General features: G+C 37.7%; 1 protein-coding gene across 3 annotated transcripts; it reads right to left on the bottom strand.

Moving 5' to 3' along the window:
• Window positions 1-853: 853 nt before the first annotated feature.
• Window positions 854-5,911, bottom strand: LOC140959473 (uncharacterized). 3 transcript variants are annotated; one of them, XM_073417303.1, is made up of 3 exons: window positions 2,794-5,911; window positions 2,587-2,676; window positions 855-1,717 (listed from the first exon to the last, which is right to left on the bottom strand). In XM_073417303.1, the coding sequence occupies exon 1, from the start codon at window positions 5,694-5,696 to the stop codon at window positions 2,958-2,960; it is 2,739 nt and encodes a 912-aa protein (XP_073273404.1). In that variant the 5' UTR covers window positions 5,697-5,911; the 3' UTR covers window positions 855-1,717; window positions 2,587-2,676; window positions 2,794-2,957. The 3 variants fall into 3 exon arrangements, with proteins under 3 accessions (XP_073273403.1, XP_073273405.1, XP_073273404.1); XM_073417302.1 differs by having other exon boundaries at window positions 854-2,676; XM_073417304.1 differs by having other exon boundaries at window positions 854-2,622.
• Between the last annotated feature and the right edge of the window lie 6,228 nt (window positions 5,912-12,139).

Genomic DNA, 12,139 nt, shown 5'->3' with positions numbered 1-12,139 from the left:
TTGAGCCTACTCATCTTAGGTAAATTTAGGGTCAATAACACCTATTTAATTGAAAAATAAACGTTTATAAAATTAATTTTCAAAAATAATGCATTGAATATTTTAAAAGTCTCTCGTTTGCCCAAAACCGGCTTCCCGGATAAAATCGAGCTCGTCTCGTAAAATAATTTGAACTCTATCATTTTTAGAAAAATTTAATCATATTAGTAAGCCTTGAAAATATTTATTGAAAAATATTTATTTTGTCTTGGTCGTCTCCGGTCTCCTTTCCCCAGCCTATTATCGAATATTCTGGTAAAATCTTTCAATTTCATGAAATCATGTCATATAATCATTTAATCATGCAATCATACCTTTAATCATATAATATGCATCAAGTAAGCATTTAAAATCTAATAAATAAAACAATTATGTAATTTAATTCATTTGCATGCATTTGGTTTACGTAGGTTGTCTTTTTAGACGTTACACATGTTTTCATTGTTGCACGTTGATGTATACGCATTACTTGTTATAATGGTTAAAGCACGTTGAATTATTAGATTCAATAGGTGTGAATGATGCAAGTTAGAATGTTTCTTTGGAGATAGGAGGACTTGATAATTGAACTAACCAGACTGATGTTGCACTGGAACCCGAGGACCTTGCTAGTTTTCTGCACATCTGATGATTAAATAGTACTTAAATATTTTTATGACTTTTATGCGAACGAGTGGTTTTGAAAATACTTAAAATGTTCATGTTATTTTGAAAAATGTTAACTTTAAATTTGGTTGAATGTTTACGATTTTATGATTTTTAAAACAGTTAATGATTTTTAAATAATTAGATGATTGGGTTATTTCCTTATGCTTCCTACAGCCCCCTAGCTACAGGCACTTAAGTGCACATGGCTTTGACAATTTCCAGTTGGTTTTTAGTCGTGTCCTGGATTCTGGGTTTCATTTGTTACCCATCGGGTTTTGATTGGTTAAAAACGGAGTGCGATTTTGATGAGTTTATGAAATGGATGTGGTATGGTGGTGGCGGCGTGTTCACGAAGCCTGAGCAGAGATAGGAAAAGTGGTGGGATGAAGAGCAATGTCATTTAAGGACAACTGGTCTTTGGGAACGGTATTGCAATAGCTTTCACAGAATGACGCATACAATCTATAATTCTCAGCAAAACTCTTACGCTGCACCACAAAACCTCGGCCCGTCGAACGGATTTTGCACCACCACGCAGAACAGTCCTTCCAAAGTAATGACCACGGGTTCCCATGATGAATGTATAGAATATTGAAGAAAGCTGGAACTGCATAGTAATAAAGTCCCAGAGAGTGCTCAGATTGCCAAATTAAAGTGAAATTTGCACGACCATAGGCAAGGCAGTAGAGACCAAGTTGGATTATGAATTGCTGGTTCAATATTGTACCAAGTGCATTATCGTCATTGGTATTATTCTTACCGTGTATGCCATTTTGTGGGGCTGGCTTTATCTTTCGTTGAGTGGATAAAAGGTTCTGCATTAGAAACCCAATCTGTACATATCTCGGCTCAGAATTTGCTCATCATTTCCTCCGGCAACCTTAACTTCAAACATAGAAATTTGATTTAGCCCAACATCCCTTCCATTTCCTACTTGGATATATTTATGGCGAGTAGCATTTCCTCCTCACAGTGTGCAAATGAATCCAGCAAAAATATCCTCACCGATATCAATCACCGGGTGATTAAGCTGCACAAAGAACAGTTCATCAGATATTGGGGAAATGGATAGAGAGGCCTATTGAGGAATCAACTTGGGAAGATGCTGAAGATTTTGCTGTGCAATTTCCTGCTTTCAATCTGGGGACAAGACCGCTCTTGAGGGGGTGGGAGTTGTTATGGGTGAAGAGGGAATGGGCAAAAAAAACAGAGAGACAGGACCATTATTAGACAGGTTTATGTTAGAAAAAATAAAAAGAGTCCCATGTGGACAGGAAAATATATTGGGACAAGAGAGAGTGATAGGGAACAGGGATAGTGGAGAATATCTTGTACAGATGACAACTCAGGGTTTCCAGTAACCACTGCTCAAGATACTGTAGGTTTAAATTCTACACTGTCTCATGATTATACACATTACTGGTGCTGAAAGGAAAGGCACAAGTAAACCAAAAACATCCCTCCAATGATACTGAAGAAACAAGCACTTTGGTCGAAAAAAAAATCTGGAAACCTTTGTTTCTAAGTCCTATTAAAAAGATTCACAATGTTTAGTAAGCTTATTCAACACATACAATCCGGAACAACACTGTCTCTTCGCACTTTAATCTACCAGAACTATCGCAGCTCCTTAAGTATAGGTACTATATTGTCCTGGAGTAATACAAAAATGCAACATCCATGTCCGTAGCCAATCGGATATAAGATATCAAAGATGACACTTTGAATAGTACACATGCATGTTCGGCGATGCTCTGAACGAGTTCAACGTTCACAATTCATGAACATACAAGTAGTTACCAAGCACTTGTGCATCAGATAGTGCGTCTCATCACTATATATTAGATAGTCGAAAGTTCAAAAACTAACGAAATAAGAAATTGGTGGGACATCTCTTACCTAATATAATTGGTCATTAGGTCCATTGCTCTCATCCTGCAACGGAAAATTTAAAGAATTTGCAGCATAATACTTGTTCGAGAATGCAACCTACTCAAACATTATAAACCCAAATGAAAACAGAAACAAGAAAACATAAAGAAATTTAGTTGAGAGAGTGAAAAGAAAAGAAAGAAGGAAACAAATAAGGTAGCATAATTAACTCACCACTTACACCATATTCAGATGCAGCTTATATATTGAAACACACCATCCCAGTTTAGCAACTAGCTAATATATTGAAAATAGTGAAATGAGTTCCAAAAGAAGAAGATATATTCCTGTTACATAACTCAGACGTGATGTCATCCTGGTTTTGTCTCTTCTTGGAACTAACATATATCAGCAGGTCGGTTTCCACCAACTGGTTTGTCAGTTTTAGACTTTTCCTTTGCAAGCATTACATAAGTCTGCTTACTAATACGGCAATTCGGGGATTTCATCGTGTGAAGAAGATTCGAGCACAATTCTGATTCCCCCTCTTTGAGCAGGCCATCAATCAAGATAGTCCACACAATCTCATCACTATTCCATTGTTTATCAAGCATGTTCTCAAACATCTCTTTAGCCTCTTTCCTCCGTTCACTTTTGCAGAGAGCACATATAAGTGCTTTATAAATTGACAGGGGAGCCTTGAAGCCAGCAACAGTTAGCAAATTCAGTACATCAAGGGCAGGTTCAACTCTCAGATTCTTGCAATAAGCACTGATCAGAGAACAATATATTGCTTCATTAGGACTTAGTCCTTTCTCTTTCATGTATTTAATCAACTGATCTACCTCATAAATTTTGCCATCCTTACACAGACCGGAAATTAAAGTAGAATATGTATCAACAGAAGGTTCACAGCCAATCTCAGTCATCCTTTCCAAGAGAATACATAAGGTATCCAAATTAACAATCTCTTCATCTGAGAAATTGCTATTTACAGTGTTGTGTTCGTCTTCAATTTTCTCTGCAATCATAAGACATTCTTTCTGCAACCCTTTGAGCAGCACAAGGTAAGTCCTATAGTTGGGTTCGCAGCCCGCATTAATCATCCGATGAAGCAGTGAAAATGCATGACGTAGTTTGCCATGAGTCAAGAACCCATCAATCAGTGAAGTATATGTCACCTGATCAGGATATATGTTTTTCATCTCCATTTCTTTTAGTATCATCTCTGCATCATCAACCCGGCCTTCCAGACACAATCCATAGATTAACAAACTGTATGTAAACAGGTTTGGTGAGTACCTTCTTCTCTCCATTTCATAGAAAATTTTGAAAGCAAGACTAATTCCATCATTCCTGCAGAGTCCATCTATTAAAGTTGTATATGTGATCACACTAGGAATCAACCCATTTTCTGTCATCTTATTGAACATTTGAAGCAATTCAAATAGCTTTCTGTCTTTGGATAACCCATTGAGAACAGCATTGTAAGTTTCAATATTTGGATGTAAACCAGTCACATGCATCTTTCCAAATAAAATCAATGCCTTGTCTACTTTTCCTTTTTTGCACAAACCATCAATCAAAGTGGTATAAGTCACCAGATTTGGGAACAAATCTTTCTGCATCATTTCCTCAAATAGTGCAAAAGCTTCATCAAGTGGACCTCTTTCACAATAACCAAAAACAAGTTCAGAATATGTCCATTGATCTGGTTTGCATCCATTTTCCTTCATCACTTCCATCAACCTCCTAGCATTATCCAGATGGCCATGTTTAACATACCCATCAATGATTGTGTTGTATGTAACTATATTAGGATGGGGTCCAACCTTCAGCATTTCATCAAGTAGAACCATAGCCATTTCAACATTTCCAATCATGCAGAATCCTTTCATCATGGTATTATAAGTTTCTGTATTTGCCAAGTGACAGCGTCGATCCATCCCATAAAAGATTTTTAAAGCATTATCTACTTTCCCTCTCTCACAAAATTCATTTATCAGTGCATTGTACGTAACGGATGAAGGAACCAAACCATTTCTCACCATCTTGTGGTACAATCCTATTGCTACCTCCGGTAGACCCATCTTTGCCAAACCACTTATCAGAGATGTATATGTCTGCACATTAGGAATGCAACCTCTCTTTTTCATTCTAGCAACAAGAGCAAAAGCCTCATCAACCCGCGAAATAGCGAGTAAAGATCTTATGGGAACCGTGTACGTGTACACAGTTGGTTCAATCCCATTCTTGATCATCATCTCAATCTTCCACAAAGCGTCGTCAACTCTTCCATGATCACATAGCCCATTTATAAGCGTGTTATACGTCACTGCATTTGGGTCAATCCCTTTCGCTACCATCTTATCAAAAACCCCGAATGCTTTATCCAACATTTCATTCCTACAATGCCCAAGAATCAAAGATGTATAAGTGAAGACATCTGGAAGCATTTCAAACTGATAAATGTGACTCATTATAATCCCAGCCTCCTGTACCTTCCCCTTCTTGCTCAAAATATTGATTATTGCATTCAAAGTCAATAAATTAGGTTTGATCCCATTGCTCAGCAATTCTTTATACACATTCTGGGCCTCAACGACCATTTCAAATTTGTTAAATTGAAGCAAAAGAGTATTATAACTATATAGACTGTAAAAAAGTCCCATCTTAGTGATCTCATTCAATGAATCAGCAACCCTCCTAATCTCTGCATTGTTTTTACAAGCTTTAATCATCATGATCCTAACATGGTCTGCGGGGGCATATTTCTTATCCTTCAAAAGCCTATTCAACATGGATACATAACAGCTCATATCATGTTTGTAAAAATGCTTCTTCGAAACCCAGAAAAAGAACCGTAGAACAGAGTCAGTGCAGCTGTGGGTATCGATAATTTTCACGACGTGATAGGGTTTTAGCTTTGAAGTCAATGATTCAAGCTCGGAGCTTTCCGCCCATGGGGTTTGCACATTGGATAATAATTCACGGACTCTACACACCAGATTCGAGAAGTCATGATCTTCACGTCGCCTCTGATTATAAAGGTCGGGTTTCGAGGAGAAACTGAGAAAAGGGCAGCGCCTGCAGCTGAGAATTAGAAGCGGATAATTGGGTTTAAGGGGCTTTACCATTTCCAGAAAACACGCCACCGCTGCTTGCGGGAATGGGGCAGAGGCATGAGAGATCGTCGATTGTCAATGCAAAGATGAGGAATGCCATAAACGCTTGTACTGCCACATTGATATAGCGACGAACGTGGAAGAGAGAGCGCAAGAGCAACGCAGGTTGCCGAAATGTGAAATTGGAAATTGATGTTCGTATTAGCACAAAAAAAGTTCTAATTGCGAGATTTAGTGTTAAAACTCTGCCAACCAGTTAATAATTTTAAAAATAATTAATCACTCTATGGTATGGATTGGTTCAAAGACGAGATATGTGAGGTCTGAGGTTGAAGAGGGCGGGATGATCGTCGGTGTCAAGAGGTTGCACGGACAATGAGCGGCTCCACACAGGCTTCTAGACGGAGGAAACATGAATGAACCGATTTTACACTGGAAGGAGAGGGATTCCGAAACTGTTCAGGTATGAGACTGTGCAGTTGAGGAGGACTTAAAAAGATTTGATGTGTACTACTCATATCAAGAAGGCGCAACTTATTTTCGATAGCTCATAAGAACTCCAAAGTGAAGCGTACTTGAATTGGGGTAATTTTGAGATGGGTGAACCCCTGGAAAGTTTCTTATGGTACATGTGAATAAGGACATAAGTACGCTGAAAAGACTCGTTTTGGTACAGTGAGTACATACGTCGAATCAGCATTACAATTGGTATATGCGTACTGATTTAAAAATGCGGAAATATATATATTTTTTAAAGCTTACCTTTTCGAAATAATACTAAAATGTTTTGCATGCATGCACTCTACTGAAAAATATAACATTTAAAAATAATCATGCATGCACTCTACTGAAAAATATAACATTTAAAAATAATTTTAAATAATTGACAGTAAAAATTGTGCGGTTTAAAATTGCCAAACTCATCCAAACATAAGCATAAACATAAACGAGTAAAAATCCTAAAATCGTCAGCGTATCAAACCAGCATATAAAAATGTTCATATCCTCTCAAATCTCATAAATCAAAGTGCGGAAAACATGTGATCCTCGGGTCGTGTCACCCCACCAAGCCTGCCTACTCAGAGTTCGGCACCTCCAGTCCCATCGATATCAAGCTCACCAGCATCACACACGCCTAGTGAGTCTAAAGACTAAACACACCTATACCAGATATAAAAAGTACATATACATCGCACACAGCAGTGAAAAATACAATACTCATCATTAATCATCGTTCATCATTCATCATTCATCGTTCATATGGTGAATTCAGTTCATTAGTGGTGACCAGTTCATTAGTGGTGACTATCATACATCATTCATCATTTACGATGGATCCATCATACATAGAACCGCGGTACCCGGTGGCTGTCGGACATCAGTTACAGTATAACCCATCCACTGTGCCTAGGCCTCATCATCAACATTTACATATACGTCTTAAACAATTACATATACTTCAATAGCCACAATTAATTCTTATCATTCAAAACATCATCATTTTCATCACTTATCAAAATCATGCACATATGAAATTTTCCTTAAAACCAAGCATGCAACAGACATTTTCATAAATTCATAAAATCGTGATCATGATGCATAAACCTTTAAAACATGATAAATTTGTGCTCAGGGCACTGTCAGGACTAAAATCTCTCCCCGAGTGCAAAATTACCATTTTGCCCCTAGAAACCAAAAATTACCATTTTGCCCATGCACCTCTAAAATGTGACCCGAAGCTTACCAAACTCCTTAAAATATCCCAAAACATATTTTTCAGCATTCCTAGACTTAAACTTAAACCCGATACAAAACTTAACTGATTCGTTATAAAAACTTGGACCGGAGTATCGGTTTTAATCTGAATCAACCCGATACATTACAAAACTTTTCCCAACTCAAACCATGTCTTAGACCTACCCAACTAGCCTTAAAACCAACAATTCTCGACCCCTCATGACCCATGAAACAACCCAAATGTTTCTGGAAATTTCCAGCGCACTAGCCTCCTACCCTAACGCAACAAGACTCGAACATTTCCTTCCTAACTCGACTCTAGGTTGGACCAGCCCTGGACTAAACCATCCTAGGACCAAGACCAGCTCGTGGACCTCTCCTTGGACGGACTCAACAATGCCCTAAGGACCCAAACTCGCGGACGTGCAGCACGGCTCAACTACTCTCCCTAAGAACCACCGAGATCAACCTTGCTTTAAGCCATTCGAACCATTCAAGGGTCACGACCAACCACTCCTAGCACTCTCCATGCCCCGTCACGGACCCTAGAGGGTTGGCTCCTTGGCTGGGATCGATCCACGCAGGGCTGGAAGCACTAAACCCTCGATCTACCCCCAATACAAGTCCTACTCGAACGCACCTCCTCTAGCGCCCTTCCACGCCACCAAGCCCTTACTCCAGCTCTTAAATCCTCTAACTCATGGCATGATCGGTCCTCTAACAACAAAAACAGGCAGGCCCTTGCAAGCATACATGAAAAACATGAGCAACAATTCAACACCAGGCATGTTCATGTCAATATGAAGCCAAAAAAAAACCACAAGAAAGATCTTTGAATTTTTGAATACACACAATAATTCCAGCATATAATGGCGTGAATGAAGAGAAAATGGATGATACAAGCATGCTTTAATGTAATATACGCAAGAAGATCGAAGAACGAACGTTGGGAAATTGACGGGTGAATTTTTTCTTGAAATGATGAACTTGACCGAAGCCTTGCTGCTATGGAGGTGCTAAAACCGAAAAAAAAGTGATAGGAGGAGGGAGGTGTCGGCTGATTGAGGTAGAATAGGTTTAGGTTTAGTTTAGGGTATTATTCAAAGGGTTAAACACAAGATAATGGGTCTTTAATTGCATTTAAAAAGTTTAAAAAGAATTTTAAGCCCAATAAGCTTAAAATAGACCCAACAAGCTCAAATACACTCCCGAAAAATATTTTGTTTAAGTGTTCTGAAGAAATTTATCAAACTGGAGGTCGTTGTTCTAAAGTTTGCCAAAGCCTCTTCGATTCGGCAAGCCTTACAACGGAAGAAATACTTCTTTGATCAAATCCGTTCAAAGAAGCTAGGCCAGATGATTGCTCATTTGAGGCAAAACTATGATCCTACCAGTCCGACTGATTTTAATGACAAGGCAGTATATAATCAGTTGGACTTGTATCTTATATCTTTGAAGATGGAAATCAAACAATGGGAAATGGACCAAGAGCTGATCATTCCAACGGGTTCACATGATCATTTATCTAAAGAAGAATCCGAACCCTCAGTCCAAACCCAGAAGAAAACTCAGGAACCAGTTGCTGAACCATCAGACAAAGCAACTGCTCCTCCAACAAAGAAAGATGTGCAACCATCTTCCTCTGCCCCTCAATGCTCCTCTGCTGAAGTTCATTAGTACACCAATGCTGATTTATCTTTGGCAAACCTCGACGAGGTTATTCAATAAGTTGTCTCTGATATTCAGCTAAATATTTTATCCGCAGAACAACCAGCAGAAGAACAATTTTTGATTCAAACTGAAAAGGCAGTTCAGTCGTCTACCACAACTGAGCGAGCAAAAATCGACGAGCCAGTTCAGTCAAACATCATGACTAAACAGGAGGTGCTCATAACAACTGAAGAAGTGCATGTTGAAGAGTCAAGCTTGACTGAACAACCAGTCACAGAGACTGTTCAGGTTCAAACTGAAGAAACAGTTCAAGCTGGCCAATCAACAGAAATGCCAGTCAGTGTATCCGCTGATGAGCTTATCAACGAGCCATCTTTTATCTCAGCTGATACTCGTACTGAAGAAGCTTCAAATGATGCTGCTAATCAAACTTCTTCTTCTCCTTCTCAAATTCAAGAAGCTTTAACTGAAGATGTTCCGAAAATTACAAAAGTGGAAACAACTGTCAGGGCATTAGTGATTTTTTGTCAATGAAATCGGGAAGAGGCGCCAGAAACCTCTGGAGCCATGTCTCCTGGTATTCAAATAGAAACTGAATCTATGTTTGAAGATATTCAATCCATTCAAAACAACCTGATCAGTATGATGATTTCTCTTTCGGACATCAAATCGACTCAGTTGGCGCATACAATGAAGATTGATACAATGTAGGAGAACACGTTCAAGAGTCTTCAAAAGATCACATCCGACGTTACGACCTTGTTCTTCCATTTGGATCAAATCAGAAAGGACAGAGCATCAACTGACACACATTTTAAGACACAAGAAATGTTCAATAATCGCTTCGAATTCTTGCAAAACTCTCTCACCAGAAGAATGGACATTATGCAAGATCTTGCAATGAATGTTGTTTCTAACATCAGCTCAGAGGTTAAATCTTTATCCAAGAAGGTGGAGGAGTTTGACAAAAAGAGGGAAAAAGGAGAAGAAAAAGATCAAAAATCAAAAGACGATATTGATAAGATTATGGCAGATTTTTGAAGATTCTTAAAGATTATTTCATTCTTTTATTCTTTGCAGACCAGTTCATACACTCCAAGTTTTGTCAAACACAAAAAAGGAGAAAATTGTTGGTAACTTAATTTCTATGTTTGACAAACCGTAAGTCTAATAGATTAAATCAACTGATCAAGAAGACCGATTTCAGTTTTATCAAAGGCAATCTAAAACCAGCTGAACTGGACGTCACAAACAACTGACTGATCAGTTAGATGACTATTGCATATCAATTGATCCTTCAGCTGTACACATCAAGAAAAGGACGTTCAACCGACAATAATACAAAAACAGACTGCAACAGATAGTGGGAACGCCGCAATTCATCTGCAGTGTACGAATGTCAGTAAAATGTTGACATGGCAAAACAACGGATAAAAAGATTCAAAACCTATCGAATGTTACCGTTGAAGAGAAGCCTATAAATAGCATAGAAGAGCAGCTGAGAGAATACGACCATAACATATCAAAGTTCTGAATATCTAAACTCGTCTATCCTCTGAAAAATACGCTGTTACTCTGCTGAAATAAAAGCTCATGCTTATTGCATATATTCGTAGCAATCAAAGCTACTCCTTCGAGCTTCATAGCACAGTGTCATACTTGTAAAAATCGATCTTTTAAGAGATCGGTTGTGCTAAATTCAATTGCATACTGTCAAGCATTTTGTAAACTAAGAGTTTCAGTCTTGGAAGTGTTAAGACCAAACTGAAGTGGGTCTTTACAAACTGTTGTATCGATCAAAGTCTTTTAGTGAATATCATATCTTCGTGATAGAAGAGGTGACGTAGGAGTGTTTTAAATCTCCAAACAACCATTAAATCTCGTGTTCTTATTTCTGTTTTTATTCTATTTATCAATTAGTTTTATTCCGCATTTTATTGTTAACTGATTGATATTGACTGACAAGATTCCTAGTATCAGTTTATCACTAAACTGAACTCATCTTTCGAAAAGAGTTGAAAAGTTGTTAGTGCTTATTCAACCCCCCTTCTAAACACTACTTTATCCAAGTACTCGATCCTATCAAAATATGTTCAATAAATTGTGTGTCACATCTATGATACAAGTTATCATTCTACAAAATATTGTCCCACTTTGTCCTCTTTCAAGAATTTCTCCATGAACAAGCCAATGTTTTGAACAATTTCAAAATTCCAAATTTTGAACCATTTTTTCAAATTTATAATCCAGGTTGGCGAAATCATCCAAATTTTAGTTGGAAGAATGATAATGCTGCACAATTTTCACAACCACATTTCCAAAATCAACAAAATTTTCAAAATTATGCACCTTATGTTCCTCCACCTAAAAGAAATTTGGAAGATATATTGAATTCTTTCATTGCAAATCAAGAGTCTATCAATACTCAAACTGCTCAAAACATGACATATTTGAAAGATACTCTTGCTAAATTTGCATTTGCACTTAATGTTCATGAAAAAAGTAAATTTCCTTCACAACCACAACCTAATCCCAAGGATCATCATTCACAAACTGGTATTTCAGGAACTCAACCGATGGATCAGGTAAAATATGTTATTACCTTTTGCAGTGGTAAGGTTGTGGAAAAATCCATTCCTGGACCTTGTGAAGATGATGATAAATCAACTACAAAAGGGTAAGGAAGTGGAACCCATAACTTGCGAAGAGGAGGATCAACAGACAATGTCACCACCATTCCCTCATGCATTAATAAAATACAGAAAAATCAAATATGAATTCTGATATATATCATATTTTTAAACATGTAAAGGTAAATATTCCTTTATTAGATGCAATAAAACAGGTACCATCATATGCCAATTTTTTGAAAGACTTGTGCACTGTGAAAAGAAAATTGAATGTGAAAAAGAAAGCATTTTTAGCCGAACAAGTAAGTGCAATCATTCAAAATAATAATACTTTGAAATAGAAAGACCCTGGTTGTCCTACTATTTCATGTATTATTGGATAAAGAAAGATTAAAAAAACATTGCTTGATCTTGGAG

This window comes from Primulina huaijiensis, chromosome 15 (genome assembly GCF_012295235.1).
Source record: "Primulina huaijiensis isolate GDHJ02 chromosome 15, ASM1229523v2, whole genome shotgun sequence".
Lineage (NCBI taxonomy): Eukaryota > Viridiplantae > Streptophyta > Magnoliopsida > Lamiales > Gesneriaceae > Primulina > Primulina huaijiensis.
Note: the sequence above shows the minus strand (reverse complement) of the source record. Positions and strands in the feature narration are given on the sequence as shown.